The sequence below is a fragment of the Vombatus ursinus genome, unplaced genomic scaffold (assembly GCF_900497805.2).
Source record: "Vombatus ursinus unplaced genomic scaffold, bare-nosed wombat genome assembly UNPS02014841.1, whole genome shotgun sequence".
NCBI lineage: Eukaryota > Metazoa > Chordata > Mammalia > Diprotodontia > Vombatidae > Vombatus > Vombatus ursinus.
Genome location: NW_020954619.1, coordinates 5,918,742 through 5,941,625, shown reverse-complemented (window position 1 = coordinate 5,941,625; position 22,884 = coordinate 5,918,742). Strand labels below are relative to the sequence as shown.

Genomic DNA, 22,884 nt, shown 5'->3' with positions numbered 1-22,884 from the left:
ATATGAAGCCACACAATCCCCTTTTGGTAGAGGTTTTTAAAAATTTTTTTTAATTATATAACAAACTCAACACAAAATCACAAAATTTGAAGTTAAAAGGGATGTAAGTGACCATCTCGGTCTGTCACATTCCTAAAAAAAATCCTCACTGTAATATATCTGAAAATTCAATTCAATAATTCAGTTAACATTTATTAAGCACCAATTATGAGCCAGGCCCTGTGCTAAACACTGGGGATACAAATAAGAAAGACAATTTCTGCCCTCAAGAAACTTAAAATCTAATGGGGAAAGACAGCAGACAAATGGAAGCTGTAAAGGTGGCAGGTGGAACCAGCGGGTACCTATTTTGTCTGTGGAGTTGAAACCAGCAGAGCTGCAGATGGAAAGTTGTGTGAGATGAAAGTGTTTATCCCACCTCTACTTGAAAGACCACCAAGAAGGGGGAATTAACAACTTCTTTTAAAATTAAAAAAAAAATTATTTCAACATAACTCAGGACTCAAGCCTAGCATTTGCAGAAGAGTCTCCTCACTGTCAGAAAGAACAACTACTCTGCCAGTCATCTTGACTTTTTTCTTGCCACTGGACTTGATGACTGGAAGAGAGTGAGGCTGATATCTTTGTGCAATTCTGCCTCACTTAAATTCGCTTCACCCACCAATCAAGACAACTACTCTATGCTCAGCACCTACATGAAATACAGACTTGGCAAGATTATTCTTTGTCACATCTCTCCTTTTTTTCAATCTAATTTCTATACAGCTGTCAAAATGATTTTCCTAAGACTCGGATCTGACCATATTAGTCTTCCACTTATTAAATGCTAGTAGCTCCCTATTGACTTTAGGACATGTTTTAATTCATATTTATAATGTCCTTCCTTAACTTCTTTTTCTGTATAAGTTTTATAATGTGTATGAGTTCCATAGTATATTATGTAATTTATAAATAAGCAAATATGCTTCTGTGCTTACTCAAACTTTTTTTTAACTGATTGGGTAGACGGTCATTAGTTCCTAGACCATTGCTCTCTAGGATCTACGAACATTTTATGGCTATATTTTACACATAAAATTTTTATAATGTGTTCAATGCTTTGATCGTTTTGGAAGTGGCACTTCAAGAACTTCTGAGGCCTTTTAAAACAAAAGGTGTAAACTCTTATTATTTCTATTCTTAGCTGGAAAAAAAAGGAAAAAAAACAAATGCCATGTGATTTTGAATACTGGAAATAGACAAGGTTGGAAATAATACCTTTACCTTGGAGCCTGTATTTTGTTCCCCTGAAAAGAACAATGTTTGAAATTTGTTACTAATTATAGCCCTAATCTTAGCTGGCAATTAAATACATGATTTCCTTTCCAGCTGATGCCTTCCCAGTAAATCTGACAAGGATAAAAATGAAGCTCTTGTATTTATTTGAATGACAGTTTAAAACTAAAAAGTCATAAAGTTGCCATTATTAAAAAAATTACTAGTGTAACCCCATCTAAGTGTGAACAGAGTTTATTCTGTATGCCAATGGCTGAAACTTATTTTTTGCCAAGAAATACCAAAGGTATAGATGTTTTAAGAATTTAGGATCATAGAATAAGTGAATGACCTGGAAGGGACCTTAGAGAGCACCTAGTGCAAAGCTCACTAATTTTACATGTGAGGAAACCCCTTAGTCACATGGGTATTAAGTGTCGGCAGTGGAACTTGAACCTATGTCTTTTGACTCCTGTGCCAGTGATCTTTTTAATGTTTTTGGTAAGATTTAACTTATGTAGTGGTTCTGACTTGGGCCTGTGAAGAGCTTGCTACTTTTCATATTCTGTCTCTGCTGGTTAGGAGGAAAGGGTGAACTGAAAGGAATGAGGCTGACAGGAGCAGTTAGAACTGTTATTAAAACTGGTACATGGCATAGGTAACCTGTTGCCCAGGCTGAGAGAGGCATTGTTGTCTCAGGCATTCAGATATCAGTATTTATCTGATGATTAAGTCACTAACAACCTTTCACCATTCCCTAGATTACAGTATTGTGGTGACAAAGTAACACAGGAAACTGATGTCCAGACAAACTTGCCATCTTGCTGTTCCTCACCTACGGCATGCCTTCTTTTATCTTGTCACTTTTATCCTGACTGTCCCCCAATCTGGAAGCATTTCTTTCTCCCCTCTGTCTTTTAGAATCCCTTGTTAACTTCAAAACTCTAATAAAGTGCCACCTTCTGTTTGAAGCTGTTTCTGGTCTCTTCAGATGCTGGTACCTTCCCAGCCAGGGTTACCTTGTCACAGTATCAGAGAATTTGTGAGTTGGAATGAACCTCATCAACTCAATTAGTCTAATTCATTTATGAAAGGAATCCTCACTACAACCTACCTGACAGGTGGTTATACAGTTTATGCTTGAAGACTTCTAAGGAGGGGAAACCACTGTTTCTTGAAGTATCCTGTTCCACTTTTGGAAGGCACTTTTCTTGTTAGGAAATTTTCCCTGATGTGCTTAAATTGGCCTCTTTGCAACTTTTACCTATAATTCCTAGTTCTCCCTAAGGTGAAAGAGAACAAGTTGTGTCCTTCCTCCACTTGATAGCCCTTGAAATACTTGAAGGCAGCTCTCTTGTCTTCTTTAAGTCTTTTCCAGCTACAACACGCCCAGATTCTTCAGCAGAGCCTTGTAGGACTTAGACTTTCACCATTTTGGTTGCCCTCCTCTGGATACTTTGTAGCTTATCGATATTCTTAAATGCCCAGAACCAAATAGTTGTTTTAATGCTTCTTAAATGAGGTTCTTTGGTAGTTGTTTCAGTATCTTCATTTCTTCTAATGTGCCTAATTGATGTTTCAGATGGCAAGTTTGGAGCCTACATGCAAGTACATATTCAGAATGATGGGCCTGTGACTATAGAACTGGAGTCCCCAGTGGCTGCCGCTGCAGATCCCAAGCAGGTAAACCTTCTACCTGCTCACATTCTGGAGAAAGAAGAATGCTTGTTTAGTTCTTAACTATACATTACTGCCTTTACTCATGTAGGCTTCTTCAAATCATTATGTGTGACTATTCTTTATTTTATATAATATCTTTCTTACTAAGAATCTTAATCACTTTCTTACATGCTGTCTTTATAAGCAAGGTATTTTTTCCCAGTGGTTCCCCTTTTGGATTGTGTTCCTTGTAGCTGAATCAGGGCATGCTCCTGGAAGATGGTAGTTCTGACCTTATTTATTAGTGTGAATTTTTGTTCCCCAGCAGAGTGCTGTAGAGCTCCTGGGACACTGGGGGGCAGTCGAGTAACACTGCATCCCCTGCTCTTCTTGTGTTTACAGTTTAGAGAGCCAGAGTATGTTATCCTCAAATAGATTATGTCCCAGGGACAGTGGGAATGTGGCATTTGAGGGTTTTCCCTAGTTCATGATTTCACAAGAAATATCTGCCCTGGATTTGCTGATGACTATGTGTTTCATGAAAAAAGGGAAGAGAAACCAAAGACAATCTCTACTTTTCTCTTAGAAACTGAAAGCCCTTTTAAAAACATTAATAGATTATTTTGATAGCTTTTGAGGTAGATAAGCAGGTAGAGAAGACAAAGAGAAGTTCCCTTTCTTTCCTTTTTATTCTTTTTTGAGTAGAATAGACAATTTCCTTAAAATTCTTCCTGATCTTGGGAGTAAAGTATTGTTTAAAATTAATGTGTGCTGAGGTATCTGAATTCTTTTGGGGAATTCTTTTTGTAAAGATAGAAGGGCACAGAGAAATACTGCTGACCAGGCAGAATTGTTGAAAGATTTCGAATTAGAACTGGTGTTTCAAGTGTTCTTTCCCCTCAGCTCAAAACACATTTATTGGTGAATGTCTGTGCTGGGTAGAATAGGTGGTCAAAAAATGTTTGCTGAATTACTGTTTCCACTCATATGTGTTATGGTAATTTCAAACTGTAAGATTCTTTCACATATTCTTTCTTCTTTTTTCTATAATAAACATTTGGTTATCAGAGCCTTTAATTCGAAGAAAGACAATGAAGAGCAGTGCTTTTTCCCAGTAGAAGTGCCCTTGATCCCATGAAATATCTTTAGTAATTATTATTATTAAAGAATACTTATTTCAAAGGCATTTTCTTTTTTTTTTTAATTTGTCTCAACTTTTAGAAACTGATATGCTATATGTGAAAGTACTTCAGAAGGCTATAAGATACTTAACAAATATAAGGATGTGTCATTATTATTCCTGTCCCAGATATGAACCTTTCTACCCCTACCCCCCAGTACATCTAGGTGTCTGTTAAAAAAAATTGGGTTAAATGAAAGACAGTGTGGTGTACTGGATGCAGTGCTGGTCTTAGAATCCAGAAGAGAGGACCTGAGGTTCTCATCTCTAATGCTTCCTTGCTATGTGGCCATGAGGAAGACACAACTTTTATGAGCCTTAGGCAGCTCTTTCAGACTAAATTATAATGATGAAATCATAGGAAAGGGAATAATATACTTACTTCCTTATAGAATTGGACAGATTAATTCTGAATTCACTTGTAATCCTTTAATTTTCCTTTCTTCTTGCTTCTAGGCTGGGCCTAATTTGTTTTCTTATTTTTTAACTTGAGTTATTATTCTGTTTCCTGTTGCATATTAAAAAAGGAATGCAAAATAACATTTGCTGAGTAAGTGAATGTATTTCTTTCAAACAGTTTTTCCTGAAATAATGAAAAGAGGACAATATATCTTTTGCATATTCAGATTTTCACCAGAATAAAAAAATGAAAAGAATCTTCTTTTCTTGATTCTCGGGAGCCCTGTTAACTCCTTGGGGCAAAGCAGGAACCTGCTTTAATTGTAATAAATCAAGTCACTATTCATGGCTTGTGGAGTCATGTCTTTTGGTTAACATTTAAAAAAAAAGCTTAGAAGTTTCTACTGAAGTCTCCTACCAGTCAAATTTGTGATTACCTTTGTATTATTTTGGAGTATTACCAATGAAAATTGAATTAATGAACTCTCCTAAAACTTGAAACTTGTATGAATCTATTTTGTTTAGTTTTATAACTTATAGTGGTGACTAGTGTGAAAAATTCCTGTTTTGTTCCTATGTGGTAGTAGTAGGATTGGCTTGTTGTGAAGCCATGCAATACTGAGGTTAATCTCTGGGATTCCATTTTTTCACAAAGGAAAATGTTAGGAAAAAAAAGAACTTCCTAATTAGAACTGTCCCAAAGTGGCTTCCTGCAGTAGTGGTGGGTTTCCCCTGCCTGGAGGTCTTTAGGCACAAAGTTAGACAACTACTTGTTGGTTTATGATTATGTTATAGTAAAGATTCCTTTTATTTATGTTTTGGACTATCTGGCCACTGAGATACTTTCTAACTTTCTTTATTCTGTGATTCTGGGTTTTGTCATGAAGGGTAAAAAGCCAGCTCCTATAATTTCTTTTGGGGCTTTTCAAAAGATGTAGGCCTGAATTTTTTTTTATTTTTTGTCTTAGTATTGTTTTTGCATTTTTTTGTTATTTATTTATATTTATATAATTATTAAATTTATGTAAATATTAATCAACAAATATAAATATTTATTCTATTTATTTAGTGTATTTTATTTAGTATTATTTTTGTATTTATCTTTAAAATTTTTTATTCTAAAATTAACAATCATCATCAAAAGATGAGTATTTTCACTTATACAGAACCAAAAAAGAGAATTTGTGAAACCATATATCTTTATTATGAACAATTTGCTAATGCAGCAGTTTTAAAGCCATCTTGCTTCTCTGTGTGTCCTTGTGAATCTCCTTCAATTCTCTTCTGTGTTTTCTTTTGTGGTATATAAAAAGTTTGAGAGACGTAATTTCTGGGTAATCATTTTATTAATCATGCTAGTAATAATTAATAAAAGGGGTCATTGACACTGAATGCCAAAAGACCCCTCATGGAACCCACTCAACTCTTATATACCTGTGGAAGAGTGGGTATTCCTGAGGGTGGCAATCTCTGATTGGTTAACAATTAATGAGAAGAATGAATATTATAATGAAAGGTCAATTTATTCCAATGAAGGGCTGGGCACCTGATTCTTATCACTCAGTCTTGGACAAAGAGACTTATCTCTTATTCAGACTACCTCCACTTAGGACAATATAGATTAAAGGGGATCTACTTCTGCTCAGACCTCCCTGAGTGGAGCACAGTGGGCTGGAATTCACTTTAGATTAAATTTTTTGTAAGGCTCTCTAGTTGGGTGGGGCCTCCTCTCCATCAAAGGTATGTACTCCAGGAATTTGGGTAATCTCATCTATCAACAATACCCCTCTGAGATTGATCAGCCTACAGGCTTCTGAAAAAGTTCTGGTTTTAATTCTATAATTGATTATTAATATGAGAGAAATAATAATTTCTCTCACTTTTAGAAAATGCTACAATGACCGTCTTTTCTTTTGTCATCAATATCCCTAGTTTCTCCATCCTCTTTCAACCCTCCAAATTAAAAAAAAGTAAAAAAACAGCAAACCTTTCTTTGTAACTAGTAACTGAGCAAAAGAATAAATTTATTCATTGATCATGTCCAAAAACTTATGTCTCTGTTCCCATCCCAGCTGGGATTTTACATCTGTTTCAATAGAATGCAACCCCATATGGGATTTCAACCCACATTTTAAGGAGTGCTGAAGGGATCACAAGAGGAAAAAGTTTAAGAAGCCCTGCAAGAGATCACTCAGAGTCCAATAATTCACATAGATAATCATTTAATTAAAGTTTTTTCATATATCCCCCAGTAAAAGCAGTTTCCAAGGCTAAAGTAAAAGGCAGTTCAGGAAGATAAAAATAAATTTTAAAAAAGAGGGCTAAAAGTAAGGAGAAGATATTTGTGTGTATATGGGTCCTTTCCCTCTTCCTTTGATCTCTTTGTTGATATGTACTTAGTAGACTGTTTGAGATAAGGTTAATGTTCACTAATCAGAGTGCTATATCACAGAGTTATAGTCTTTGTTTCTAGTTCTTTACTACTACTAGTGTTTCTGTGAACATTTTTATTTATTTGAGATAGGTTTTTTTTTCTGTCTTTCATCTTACTGTGTGAGATGTTTGGTCAAAAGGGCATGGATTTTTTTTTTGCCATTTTTAAAAAAAACAATAAAAAATTACTTTCCAGAATCATTGAACCAATGAACAATTCTAACAGTAGTATATTTCTATGCCTATCTTTTTTTAAAAAATGAGTTTTTATTTGTGGCTTTTCTTTTTTTCATCGCCATAAGTTTCCCCAGTAGCCTTCCTCCTTTCCTGTTCCCAAAGAGCCTCCTGTATGACAAATAACATTTTTTTAAAGACAAAAAAAGAAAAAGAAGAGGAAAAAAATCAGCTACCAATCAAAAAGAAAAAACTCTGAAAATATATGCAATGTCCAACGCTTGTAGGCCTTCAACCTCTCCAAAGGAGGCATGCTTGTTTTTTATAATTTTGCAACATTTAATTTTTTTTTTGGAGTGTGTGTGGGGTTCTTTTTGTTTACAATGTTGTAGTTATTATATATATTGTTTTCTTGGTTCTGCTTACTTCACTCTGCATCAATTGATGTAAATTATTACATATATTTCCATATTCATCATTTCTTATAGAATAGTAATATTCCATTTCATTCATGTAATTTGTTTAACCAGTCCCCAAATGATGGATATCTAATTTGTTTCCAATTCTTTGTGATCATGAAATACGTTGTTCTAATGTTTTGGTATGTAGGGGGAATTTTTTTATTATGAGTAGAATTTTGAATGTAGTCCAGACTGAACCAGTCTCTAGTCTGAGAATGGCTGGAGCTGAACAGAGCAGACTAGAAGCAAGTGTGTCAGGACACAAAGTAGTGGCATAATTTATTTCAGAGTGAGGAAAACAACTTGCAAGGAAGCCGCCTCCGTTCTGAGGAGGGCTTACCATGCTGAGGTACAGGCAATGCTTATAAACGTAAGTGGACATCATTCTTAAGTCTTGAGTAGCACTTTGCCTTGGCAGGCTTATGCATAGACAATGCAGGTATTTCTGGTTCCTGTGGGAATAGCCTCCAAGTTGGGTACAGTACTTGGTTTGGTTCACTTAGCTGTTATAAGAAACAGGGATTGTGAGCAAGTCAAACAAGGTGATGGATAGCTCTCAGGTCCCTGGGAAACAAGAGGGCAGTGAATACCTGATGCTTGGTCAAAGCAATGCACTTTGCCAGAGGGTGAGATCATCGAGAGTGCAAAGGATTGTTATGCTAAGCTCAGGGCACAGCCTGCTTGCTGGGCCTTAACTCTGGGAAGCATGGTGTCTCCCAAATATTTTGACAGAGTGTAAGCCCCATAATGGAATCTCTAGGTTTTAGTTACTTTATTTGCACAATTTCAAATTTCTATCTAAAATTGTTGTACTGATTCACAGATCACCAATAATACACCAGTGTACCTGTTATTACACGTTTCCAAATTTGAGTATTCCCATCTTTTGTCATCTTTGCCAATTTGCTTAGTTAGAAGTGAAACCTTAGGGTTGTTTTGATTTGCATTTCTCTTACTGTGGAGTATTGTGGCTGTCTGCCTGCTGCCCTTTGAATATTGGTCATTACCTTATTTTGTAATTATTTTCAAACTCAGAATTCTCATTTTCTCTTATTATTAGTGATTTGGAGCAATCTTGGATATAGTTGTTAATAGTTTGTGATTCCCATTTTGAGAATTGTTTGTATCCTTTAACCACTTATCCTTTGAGGAATGACTCTTAGCCTTATGTAAATTTCCTATATATCTTGGATAATAGACCATTATCTATACAAATATTCTTTGTACTCCTGTGACAATTAACATTTCAATTACCTAGCTAGATTGATTTTATTCGTACAAAAATTTTTCATTTAATATGTTGCTCAGTAATGGTGAGTGATAGAGGAATTCCATTTGCCTTTTTAATTTTTGACATAAAAATACATGTAAAACAACTTTAAAGAAATTTCTATGTGACAAAATGTATGTTATCTTTTGTGATTGCCTCTAACCTTGTTTGAGTAAGAACTGTCCCCATAGCTATCATTGTGAAAGGTGCTTCATATTATTTTTTTTCCTAATTCTTTTATGGTGTGACCTTTAGTTTCTGGGTTGCTATTCATTTTGAGATTATTGTGGTATATGGTATAAGATATTGGTCTAAACCTAATTCCTATCCAACTGTTTTCCAGGTTTTTTAGAAGTTATTGTCAATGTAGATAGTGGTCGGTAGTTTTGTTTCTTTGTTTTGTTTCTACTTTTAGGTTTTAGGTATCAATACTGTATCATATCATATATCATAGAAGAAATTTTGTAGACTTTTCTGTATTCTTATTTTTACAAATAGTATATGAAATTTTGGATTTAATTGTTCTTTGAATGTTTAATATACTCCAGTTCTAAGTCCATCTAGTCCCAGGTATTTTTATTTTTGGCTTGTTCATTTATGGTTTGTTCAGTTGTTGAATTGTCTCTTCTGTGAATCAAGATATTTTATATGTTTGTTAATATTCACCCATATAATATTTGTTGCCGGTTTTGTTGGCATATAATTGGGCAAAATATTTTCTGCTAATTTCCTCCATTCATTTGTTATGAATTCTTCTTTTTCATTGTCGATACTGGCAATTTGGTTTCTCTCTTTTAGGCTAGTTAATAGTTATTTGTTTTACTTGTTTACTTTCTCAAAAGACTAACTTTTACTTGTGAATTCAGTAGAGTTTTTTTTCCTTTCAGTTTTGTTAATCTCTTCTTTGTTTTTAGGACCAATCTGAGTGTGTCAAACTGTGTGCCACTTTACTCTCTTCCCCCCCAACAATTTTCACACTCAGCAAAACTCCAGTAGCTCTCTGTTAACTCCAGGATCAAATATAAACTCCTGTTTTTGGATTTATATTATCCAGTATTTTTATTAAAGAATAACAGGAATTTAATTAGCTGAAAAGTAGTGATATGGTAGCTTTGAACTTTAAATTATCTTAAATTTATTATCGAATTACATAGGTTTTTCTGCATGTAGTTGTACATTTACTCATCAGTGCTGGAGGTGACAGAATTTTGAAAGCATTGAGGGACTGATTTTCAAGATTTCTGGAAGATTGGAATATATTGAATTACTAGGAAAAATTACAGATGATAATGTTACCACATAAAATGATAGAGAGGGCACTAGTAACCAGTGGTGCCTATCCTTGTTATGCAGTGGATAAACTGCTGGACTTGGCATTAGGAAGATCTGGCTCCAACACTTAACAACTCCCCAACCGTTGCCAAATCACTTAATCTCTTTTTCAGTTTCTTCATCTATAAAAAGGAGATAATAATGCCACCAAGCCTAAAGCATTATATGTGTGTGTATATTAGCTGTTATAATTTCTATAAAATCATTGTGAGAATGATCTTTATCATTTCATTTCAGTAAACAAGAAGTGCTTCCATGCAAGGGCATTGGACTTGGTGCAGGTTATGTGATGATTAAAAGGTACAACTCAGCCTGGCACCTGCCACATCCTTCCTAAACATGTCATAGATGCTTGGTGATTGATGAAGATATGATAAGAGAACTGACAAGGTTTTCAGTGATTTTTCTAATGCAGGTTACATCTTTACAGTTATAGAGTATAGAGAATAAAATATTCCATTGTGTTTAATATACTTAAAAGCATTTGACTCTAGAGAATAGTAGTTTTAACGCCCTGTTTTTTTTTTTTTTTTTGGTGAGGCAATTGGGGTTAAGTGACTTGCCCAGGGTCACACAGCTAGTGAGTGTTATGTGTCTGAGGCCAGATTTGAACTCAGGACTTCCTGACTCCAGGGCCAGTGCTGTATCCACTGTGCTACCTAGCTGCTCCTAAAGACCTCTTTCAACAAGATGTTTTCTGTGCATATATTAAGATTTTTGCAACATTCCTTTATGTAACCACAGAGATAATTTTTTTCCAAGCTTTCTCTGATGATCCATGTCAAAGTGAGGCATAAAAGAGGAAACTGTTTGCTCAGTAAAGATTTTTGCCACTGGCATGGAGATAATACTTTTTAGAAGAGTCCAAAGGGAAGATTTCCTGTGGATGATGAATCACACAACCCATGGGTTAGAAAGGACCTCAGAGAACACCATGTCCACTCATCCTTCACCAACAATTCATCTTAAAACATCCCTAACAAGGACTAAAAGACACCAGTGAAGGGCAGCCTACTACCACTTTATGCAGGCTGTTCCATTTTTGGACAGCTTTAATTTTTAGGTTTTCTTTCCATTAGGGTGACATTGACTTTTGCAGTTTTCACAGATTGCTCTTATTTCTCTTAACTGGGACCAAGCAGAATAAGTCTAATTTTTCTTCCATGTGATGGTCCTCTAACTACTTCAGTACTGTTCTCATATCTGCTTTCTCCCATCCCCCTCATATTTTCTTCAGGTAAACATCCCCTGTTCTTTCATATTATATATGTGGTTCATGTTCTGCATTCTTTTCATCATCCTTATTATTCTCTTTAGGAGGCACTGTAAGCTGAGTTTTTTCCTAGTATATGGTGCTGAAGACTGAATACTATATTTTTATGTGATATGACTAGATGTTGCATAGTGAGATTATCACTTCTTATTCCTGGAGGCTATGCCTCTTTTACTTTTATTTTTTTCCCGGCTAGGCAATGGGGTTAAGTGACTTGCCCAGGGCCACACAACTAGTAAGTGTCAAGTGTCTGAGGCCAGATTTGAACTCAGGTCTTCCTGACTCCAGGGCCGGTGCTCTATCCACTGCGCCACCTAGTTGCCCCCCCTTTATTTAAAAAAAATTATTTTTAGTTTTCAACATTGGCTTTTATAAGTTTTTGAGTTCTGAATTCCCTCCCTTTCTACTCTCCTCTCCCCCATATAGCATGCAGTCTAATATAGGCTATACATGTATGATCATATTAAACATATTTCCACATTAGTCATGTTGTGAAAGAAAAATCAGAACAAAAAGGAAAAATCATGAGAAAGAAGAAACAAAAAAAAAAGAGAGAAAAGCATGCATTGATCTGCATTCAGACTCCATAGTTCTTTCTCTGAATGTGGACAGTATTTTCCATCATGAGTCTTTTGGAAATTGTATTGCTGAGAAGAGCTAAGTCTAAAACAGAGTTGGTCATCACACAATGTTGCTGTTACTGTCTGCAGTGTTCTCCTTCACTTCACTCAGTAGTTCGTGCAAGTCTTTCCAGATTTTTCTGAAGTCCCCCTGCTCATCCCTCCTGCTCTTCTTTTTTTCTTTTTCTTTTTAATTAATTCATTAATTTTTAGTTTTCAACAATCACTTCCATAAGCTTTTGAGTTTTGAAGTTTCTCCCTCTCCTCCCCAAGATGGCATGCAATCTGATATAGGCTGTACATATACATTCCTATTAAATATATTTTCACATTAGTCATGTTGTAAAGAAGAATTAGAACCAACAGGAGGAACCACAAGAAAGAAGAAACAAAACAAAACAAGAAAGAAAAAGAGCAAATAGTATGCTTCGATCTGCATTCAAACTCTGTAGTTATTTCTTTGGATGTGGATAGCATTTTCCATTATGAGACTTTTGGAGATGTCTTAGATCCTTGCATTGCTAAGAAGAGCTAAGTCTATCAAAGTCAATCATTGCACAACATGGCTGTTACTGTGTACAACGTTCTCCTGGTTCTGCTCACTTCACTCAGCATCAGACCATACAAGTCTTTCCAGCTTTTTCTGAAGTCAGCCTGCTCATCATTTCTTTTTTTTTGGTCTTTTTTATTTTTTTAAAGGCAGTTGGGGTTAAGTGACTTGCCCAGGGTCACACAGCTAGTAAGTGTCATGTGTTTGGTCTGAGGCCGGATTTGAACTCAGGTCCTGCTGACTTCGGGGCTGGTGCTCTATCCACTGCGCAACCTAGCTGCCCCCTCATCATTTCTTATAGCACAATAGTATTCCATTACATTCATTTACCACAATTTGTTCTGCCATTCTTCAATTGATGGCCATCCCCTCAATTTCCAATTCTTTGCCACCACAAAAAATGCAGCTATAAATATTTTTGTATATGTGGGTTCTTTTCCCATTTTTATGATCTCTTTGGGATACAGACCTAGAAGTGCTATTGCTGGGTCAAAGGATATGCACATCATGCTCATCATTTCTTATAGCACAGTAATATTCTATCACAATCGTATACCACAACTTGTTCAGCCATTCCTCAATTGATGGGCATTCCCTCAATTTCCAGTTTTTTGCCACCACAAAAAGAGGCTATGCCTCTTTTAATGCAGAAGATTCTATTAGCTTTTTTGACTGTTGACTTATATCAAGCTTAAAGTTCACTATTGCTCCCAGGTCCTTTTCAGGTTATCTACTGTGTCACCCTTATCTTATGAAATTGATTTCTTGAGCCAAAGTATGCCATTTATTCCTATTTATCTAATAATGATGATGATGATAATGATGAAAACTAACATTTATTTAGTGCTTGCTATGTACCAGTCCCTGTGTTATCTCATTTTATCCTTACAACAACTCTGTGAGGAAAATGCTATTATTACCCCCATTGTACAGATGAGGAAACTGAAGCAAAGATCAAGTGACTTGCCCAGGGTCACACAGCTAATAAGTATCTGAGGCCAGATTTGTATGGCCAGGTCTTCCTGACTCTAGGCCTGCTACTCTTTCCAGTTGTGCCACCTAGCTGCCCATCATTCTCCCAGGCATTCAATGAGATCCTTTTATCAAATGCTCTGTTGAAATCTAGATCAGCTGTATATATAGCATTCTTAGATCAGGCCAGACCTCTTGAATTCAGACTTCTTTCTGATTTATCAAGTGGACCAGAAGTGGATGATGAGCTTGGTTTTGCTTTATTTATTTATTTATTTATTTTAAATAGCATTTCTCAGCTGTAAGTGTTACTATTTAAATGGGCTACCACTTCCTTAAATACTGTGTCCTGCCTTGCAGATGGCATAAGTAGGTCCTGTGACTCCTGGTCTTAAAATGGAATGAAGAATTAATAGTTCCTTCTTGGGCTTTTGAACTGTGACACATTCTAAAGAGAGATGATAGCTAGTACAATGGTTTTAGCCAGTGAATATCTTTTATGTTGAAATTTAAATGTTCTGAAAGATTGGTAGGGGTTTTCAGAGTTGATGAGGAGGTGACTCTAAAGGAACCAACTTATATGCAAGAATTTTAATTTGTTTCTATTTATGTGGTTGTCTAAAGTTAGCACACTGTTTCTTTAATGAGGACTCTTGCTGGGTTCCCGTGCTATCTATTGTTTTTTCACTTTACTAATTCAATGAATAGCCTATGTTATTGAAACTGCAAAAAACTCAAAAGAATTTAATCCCTACTTTAGGAATTACTATTGATAAATTAATACTATGCTGCTGCTTCTTCTTTGCCCTTTAATTGTAAGATATTTGCTTATATAAAAGTCTATTTTAGATACAATTTGAGATTCTTGCCTGGGGAATATTTTTAGTTTCCAACCTGAATTGTTGCATCAAACAAAATGCCTGTCACATTTTAAACTTTCCTTCACTTCAAAGCAATAGAGTGTTCATTTAGCATCTAAGATGGGGTGGGATTTTTCTTGCGGGGGGGCAGGAGGAGATGAGGTGTGGGGGCTGGAGTTTGTTTTAAATTCTTGACATTATTTCCTTGACCAGAAAAAGACTAGTGGTAGCATTTTTCTTTCATGGAAAGCTTGGTAAAGTTTTTTTTTTTAATATGATTTAAAAAAATTTTTTTTATTAATTTATTTTGATTTATCAACAATCACTTCCATATGCTTTTGAGTTTAAAATTTTTCTCCTCCTTCCTCCCCACCACTCTCCCCAAGATGGCACACAATCTGATATAGGCCATACATATACATTCCTATTAAACATATTTTCATATTAGTGATATAAGTAAAAATTAGAACCAATAGGAGGAACCACCAGAAACAGGAAACAAAACTCAACAGAAGAGAAAAAAAATAGTAATTCAACTTCCATAGTTCTTTCTTTGGATGTGGATAGCATTTTCCATCATGAGGCCTTCGGAGATGTCTTAGATCCTTGTATTGCTGGAAGGGGTTAAGTGTAGCAATATTAGTCATTGCACAATGTGGCTGTTATTGTGTACATTGTTTTCTTGGTTCTGCATACTTCACTTAGCATCAGACCATACAAGTCTTTCCAGGTTTTTCTGAAGTCAGCCTGTTCATCATTTCTTATAGCGCAGTAGTATTCCATTACATTCATATACCACAACTTGCTCAGCCATTCCCTAATTGATGGGCATCCTCTCAATTTCCAATTCTTTGCCATCACAAAAAGAGCTGCTATGAATATTTTTGTACATGTGTGTCCTTTTCCCATTTGTGTGATCTCTTTGGGATATAACCCTAGAAGTGCTATTGCTGGGTCAAAGGGTATGCACATTTTTATAGCACTTTGGGTATAGTTCCACATTGCTCTCCAAAATGGTTAGATCATTTCACAACTCCACCACCAATGCACTAGTGTTCCAATTTTCCCACATCTTCTCCAACATTTATCATTTTCCTGTTTTGTCATGTTGACCAATCTGATAGGTGTGATGTGGTACCTCAGAGTTGTTTTGATTTGCATTTCTCTATTCAATAGTGATTTAGAGCATTTTTTTATATGACTATAGATGGCTTTAATTTCTTCATCCGAGAACTGCCTGTTCATATCCTTTGACCAATTATCAATTGGGGAATGATTTGTATTCTTATAGATTTGACTTAATTCTCTATATATTTTAGAAATGAGGCCCTTATCAGAGAGACTGGTTGTAAAAATTCTTTCCCAATTTTCTACCGTCCTTCTAATCTTAGTTTCATTAGCTTTGTTTGTGCAAAAACTTTCTAATATGATTTTAGTACTTGATGTGGCCAGTTGTTTAGTTTTATTGATTCAAGGGTTATGCAGATGTTTTGAATTGGGATTTTTCATCTTGCTCTCCAGTACCATCACATTTTCAGCAGACTCATAAAAATATTCTGACAGAATTATGTATTTATTAATCTATCTATCTAACTGATTTTTGAGGACAGCCTACCGCTACTCATGCACATGTAAGGAAGAGTGGCCTGATTGCATGAAGCATTGGCTAATAACAAATGAGAATCACAGACTTCAGAAGAAATATAGTCCAATCAATGCCTGCATAAAAATCCCCTTTCCAATATATAATCATCAGGTCTTAACTTGAAGTTCCTTGAGAAGTAATCTTTTGCTTCCCAAGGCAGGCCATTCCACTGTTGGGTATCTATAATTATGGTCATAGCATCATAGACTGAGAGAAAGGGACCTCATAGGCCATCTCTTTAAATTTCTTCATTGTACAGTTGAAGTCCAGGAGTGTTAAGTGAATGCCCTAGGATTACACAGGTACTGTTAGAGCTAGAACTTGAACCCAGGTCCTTTGACTCCAGAGTTGATGTAGTTTTCATTCTACCACCGTGCTCCTAGGTGTTACAAAGTTTTTCTTGACAGCAAAACTAAATTTCCCTCTTTGCAACTTTGAATAAATTAAAATGAATGAAAAAGGTTTTATTAAGTGTTTATTGTGTGTACTTTTCTAAGTGCTAGGGATACAAATAGAAAAAGTAAAACTGACTGGAGGAGACAATCTTTAGAATTAAGCTTTGACTTGGATGGAAAGGCCCAGAGCTCCTACAGGCTTAGTGGCAAGGTGCATGGCAGGGCCAAGAGGCTTTTAGGTTGTACCAGTAGGTTAGATGACAGTGCTTAAGGATTTGCAGGGTACAGAGAACAGGCACACAGTAATGCTTTGAGGATCTTAGAAGGCAGTAGTAAGTCACTTAGTCAGTAAGCATTTATTAAGTGCCTGCTATGTGCCGGGCACTGTGCTAAATGCTTTGTATATGTTATCTCATTTGATCCTCACAGCAGCTCAGTGAAGTAGGTACTCTTATTATCCCTATTTTATAGTTGAAAAAACTGAGACAGAGGTTAATATAGCTAGCAAGCCAAAGTCACACAGCTAGTAAGAGAGGATTTGAACTCTGGTCTTCCTGACTTCGGTCCTAGCACTCTATCCATTTTATTTTAGCACTCTAGCTGCCTCTATGTGTCAGGCACTGTGCTAGGTGCTAGAGATAGAAAGGCAGGCCAGATATATCCCTGCTTATAGTCTGATGGGGAGACAACATTTAAGGAACGAGATATTGAGAAGGTGGATGGCAGAAGGGGAAAGGGGAAAGTATTGATTAGCATCTAGGAGGACTGGGAAAGGTCTCCTGCAGCAGGCATTTTTTGAATTGAGTTTTGAAAGAAGCCAGAGAAACTAGGGGGCAGAGGTTAGGGGGCAGAACATTCTAGGTGTGGGGGATATTCTATTCAGAGTCTCTGAGATGAGCGGAGCAGAGGAAAATGTAAGAACACTGGAGAAATTGGGGGTCATGAATTGGGCCCAGAGTATAGTATGAAGGATTTTAAATGCCAAACAGGGAACTTTATATATATAGGTAATAGAAAGTCACTGTAGCTCATTGAGAGGGTGGGGTGGGATTATGGTTGTGACATCCTCAGATTTGTTGTCAGCTAATAAGCATTGTTAAGCTCTTACTGGGTGTCAGGTAATGTGCTAAGTGCTAGGAATACACACTAAGGCAAAAACACATCTCTGCCCTCAAAGACCTCTTATTCTTATTTGGGAAACAATATGCATACCACAATTTAGAAACAAGATGTAAACAGAGTAAATTGGAGGTATTCCCAAAAGGAGGGCACTATTATTAAGGAGATTAGGAAAGCCTTCTAGGAGAAGGTAAGATTTTAGTAGAGATTTGAAGGAAGACAGAGAAATCATGGATCAGATGAGGAAGGAGAACATTTTAGGTATTTATAAGGAACATATATTGTTGTATAAGGAACAGCAAGGAGGCCAGTGTCACTGGATCATTGAGTTCATGGAGGGGAGTAGAATGTATATTAGGAAGGTAGAAAAGAGTTTTAAAAGCTAAACAGAGAATTTTACATTTGATCCTCGTGGTTAAAAGGAGATACTATGGGGATGGGGGGTGGGGTGATGTGGTTGGAACTGTGCTTTAGGAAGATCTATTTGGTAGATTGGAGGTTGCATTGGAGTGGAGAGAGATGTGAGGCAGGGAAGCCAATGACCAGAAGCGAGGTGATGAGAACCTGTAGCAGGGTGATGTCAGAGGAGGGAAGGGAGAATGATCCAGAGGTGTTTTGAAGGAATTTTCTTATTAATTTTGAATTTTGGAGGCTCCATTGGATCAACACTTGGCAACAGATTTTTATATAGAGGTGAGAGAGAGACCAGGGAGTCGAGAATGTTATCTAGGTTGTGAGCCTTGGTGACTGGGAGCTTTAGGAAGATGGATTGGATGGAAGAGAAATAGGGAGACTTTTGAGAAGGCATTTGTCTTGGAAAGAGCAGCTGACCCTGAAATACAGTGTCAGCCATGAGAGTGGAGAGAAGAGGGTGGATATAAGAACTGGTTTGGAAATAGAATTGACAAAATATGGCAAATATTAGCTATAGGGGTATGTGTGGGAAAGAGTGAAAAGTTGAAGGTGATTCTGAGGTTGTGAACCTGAGTGCCTGGGAGGATGCTGTCATCCTCAGCAGAAATAGAGAAATTTGAAGGAAAGATGGATTTTAGGGAGAAGATAATTATCTCTTTTGGGCATATTATGTTTTAAGATGCTGATGAAACATTCAGGTGGAGAGATCCAATAGACAATTAATGCTGTGCAATTGGAGTTACTGGAGACATGGCTGTGTGTGTATGTTTATGTTTATCTTTGGGAGTCGTCTGCATAGAGGTGAGCATTGAACCTATGGGAGTTTATGAGGTCAAAGAGAGATGGTGGTGTAAGAGTACTGGGCTTGGAATCAGGACCACCTGTGCTTGGATGCTATGCCAAATACTTAATAACTATCTGACCTTGGGCAAGTTATCTCATCACTCTGAGCCTCATAACCTCTGAGGTGTCTTCTGACTCTAAATCTGATCATATGAGGCAGAGCTTCTGAACCTTTTCTGGATCATGGAACCTTCTGCCAGTCTGGTGAAGCCTATGGACCTCTTCTCAGAATCATGTTTTAAATGCATAAAATAAATTACCTAGGATGACAGAGAAACCAGTTGTATTGAATTAAAGTTATCAAAATATTAAAACAACCCAAAAGTTCACTGACCCTAGGTTAAGAATTCTTGCTGTAAGTGAAGAAGGCTCAGTACAGAACTTTGGTGGAACATGGATGTTGATCAAGCAAAGGAGACTGAGAATCAGTCAGTCAGTGAACATTAGCTAAGCATTTTCTAAGTACCAGGCACCTGTGATAAGTTCTGGTGACACAAATACTTCCCACCTCCCCCAAAAAAAGGGTTTTGGGGAGGAGGAGAACATAGGGTCATGGAAGCAGGAACACATAGGGCAATGAAGCTGAGGGAGAGAGGGACTCTAGGAGGGAGGGGGCTCAAAAGTTTCAAAAGCTGTGTCAGTCAAGAAAGGTAGAGATTCAGGAAAGTCAATTAGATTTGATCAAGACACAGATTATTTTAAAGAAGGAGGTGGAATGGGTAGAGAAACATCTGCCAGGGGTTGGCCATACATGAAATGGTGCATGCCAATGTCATTTATCTTGCATCTTTTCCTAAATTTGCGTGAAACTTTTTAAAAGAAAAAAGACAAGGAATACATTTCTCAAATGAGTTTAGTTTGTAGATGTTACTATAGCTATTGCTGTCTGTAGACTTTTGAAATTTGAGTACAAGAAGCCATCTATCAATTAACCCATGCCAGAAAAGTAAAAATAAAATATTTTAGGAAAAGTATGTTTCTAAGAGTTCAATGTCTATACAATTTGTGGAATGTAAATAATAGAAAAGAAGCTGTGTGCCCAAGAGGCATTGTAATAATTTCTCTAGCTGCTGTTTTTGTCCTCAATTTAGATGTTCAGTTTTTTTCTCTGTCTTTTGGTAAGAAATCAGAAGCATTTAATCTCCCTAATAAATGTCTGACTTGTTTACCTATTTTATTTTATTTTTGTCAGTCTGAAATACAAAATATTATTGATTCAAATATGTCTACAGTATTTTCCATGTGACATCAATTTCTTTTTCTATTTATAATCCTATAAGTAGAGCCCGGGAGCCTGATTTTTATTTAGCAGAAAGATCTAAGTTTGTGGCCTTATAATTTCCATTTTTCTCTTCTCTTTTCCATTCAGGGTCATGCTGCCCATATGAAATCCTCAAAGCAGTGTACCAGTATTCACAGAGAAGCAGTGTTGTTTAACAGAATCACCAAAGCAAAATCCTATTACCTATTTTCAAAGTCATTATGAGGTCATCATGAAACCATCAGCATGTAGGGATAATTAATGCATGAATTTCACTAAAAATCAAGAATATATCTTCCTTTTATCCCCTATGGATTTATTGAAGTTTAATGTTACCCATTTACCCACTTTATATTCCACTAGGAAAAGTTTGTCTTGGTTTCTCATCAGTCTCCATATTCACAGACACTCCTAATAAGCATTGTTTTAAACTAAGCTTACAACTTGGCAATTTTGCTGTTTAATATTTAGATATAAATGTTTTTGGGTACAAATGTTATATTCATCATTTGTCCCTTCCTTCTATTTTTTACTCAACTCCTGCAATAGAGTTCTTTTTTGTATAAATACAAAGTCCCATTCAATAGATTCTTAAAATGATTTCTACTTATATTTCCCCAAAGTTAGATTTTCACCCATCAATTCATCAAATGATATTACAATGTCTTTAAAAAGCTAAAATTCTCTTCAAAAATCTTCAACTTAAGAGGGAGTCCTGGGAAAATCAGCCTGATTTAAAAAACAGGGCTGTTATATAATCAGGAGCTGACCAGACAATAAAATACCAGGAGATATACTGACTCCTATTTTTGGTTTCTCCATTTATTTTTTCTCTCTTACTAGGTCTTAAAATAATGAGGAGAAAGATAAAGAAGCAGCAGAGGTTAAAGTAATAAATCTGAAAGAATTACAAATAGTCTTTGTTTTTGTCAGAGTCTAGTATAAAGAAAATGGACTTCCACTTAGAAGGCCTGAGTTTGAGTCCTGTCTCTGCCATTTAGTGGCATATGTGATGACATTGGGCAAAATAACTTCATTTCTCTGAGCTTCAGTTTTCTCATCTGTAATATGCAAAAAATGATAACACTTGACATTTACATAGTATTTTATTATAATTAAGTTTATTACATTTATATAGCTTGCCGTTAGATTGTGACAGGGGACAAGGATTGTCTTTTGCCTATTTTTTTATATCCCTAGCACTTAGCACAGTGTCTGGCACATAGTTAACACTTAATAAATGTTTATTGATTGATTGACTTTAAGCTTTACAAATATTTTATATATGTATTACAGATTTTAGGGCTAACAAGCATCTTATTATTTATAATTCAGAAGGAAAAGCATTCTTTCTCAGCCCAGAGAGCAGTTTGGACCATTGTGATTTTTGAACCGATAGATTGATTTGAGTCATGTCCAAGGACTTTTAAAGCAGGGATTTTTAATGCGATGTCTGAGTTTGTTTTTAAAAAAAATATATTCTGATAACTGTATTTCAATATAATTGGTTTCCTTTGAAGTGCTATGCATTTAAAAACATTATTCTGAGAAGTGGTCTATAGGTTTCACCAGACTGCCAAAGGTTGAAAACCCCTGTTTTAAAGGGATGTAGTCTGTGGGAGGGCAGACTGAAATGAAGGAGAGGGAACTACATTATTTGACCTGTCTCCAGGCTTTACCAGGACTTAAGGAATTTAGCTTTAGGAACGTTCAGTGTCCTTTGGTACGGGGGCAACATTTGAAAGGAGACACTGAAAAGAGAGCTGAACTGGAACAGAGATGTTCTCTGTCTAGAGAGGCCAACTCTGTTGAGGTGGGTCATCAGGTCTGTAGGCATCTGTGAACAGAAGCCTCAGACTGAAGCTTTTGGTGATACTCATCTTTTCACGGACTAAAGGAAGTTCTAAATGTTTTCCCTCTAGTTTCTCTTCTCAGTGCCTGTCTAGTAATAGGCACAATGATATTACACTGGCTTCTTTTACCTAAGATTTTCCCCGTATCTTGATTTTTGCTTCAACTATGTAAAAGCCAAGGTTTAGCTGGAAATGGACAAAATTTAAATTGAGCATAATATTTATCTCACTTTTACTCTGGGATAGTAGAATGATTTTCAGGTCTATATGATCCCTTTCTCTGCTTTTTTAATGAAGTTTATAGCTAGATCCCAATTAGGATGAATAATGAATCCTGTGAAATGATTTTGCGTATTTGAATTTGCACTATTTGAAGCCATAATTGTGTAAAATATGGTAATTGGTTCCAGCTCAATGGAATATGCAATACAAATTCAAACAATGGCACCAGTTTGTAGAATTCATTATTCACATTAATTGGGACCTAGCTATCAGTTGTTAATAAACACAATAGTTCATAGCCCTCAGGAAAATCCTTAACAGTCAAAGATTTAGCTCACTGACCTAACTGCTTGATGGTAAAGCTGAGGTCTGCCCTGCAATATTGATAACAGAAACATATCTGTTCCTTTGTAATTCCTCTATCAATGATGATCTCTTTCTCTCTCTGTGTGTAGATTATTCCTTTAATAAAAGTTTATATAGATAGGATAGGGATAGGACCTATGATTTCATTGAGAGAGGGAAGTTATAGATGAGGAAACTCCTCTTACCAATGCAGCTTTGAAAAATTTCAGTAATTTATGGTCTTAGAGTTACCTAGAAAACTAAGAAGTTAAATGACTTGTCCAGGGTCACACGGGAAGAATGAGTCAGAGGCAGATCTTAAATCCAGATCTTCCTGACTTTGAGGCCAT

General features: G+C 36.1%; 1 protein-coding gene across 1 annotated transcript in view; it reads left to right on the top strand.

Annotated features, from left to right (window-relative positions):
* The window catches only part of DTD1 (D-tyrosyl-tRNA deacylase 1), a 233,718-nt gene that overhangs the window by 54,069 nt on the left and 156,765 nt on the right, over positions 1 to 22,884 (top strand). Inside the window, exon 4 of the mRNA XM_027840346.1 lies at positions 2,837 to 2,937. Coding sequence (XP_027696147.1) covers positions 2,837 to 2,937 — 101 coding nt within the window. The remainder of the gene's footprint in view (positions 1 to 2,836; positions 2,938 to 22,884) is intronic.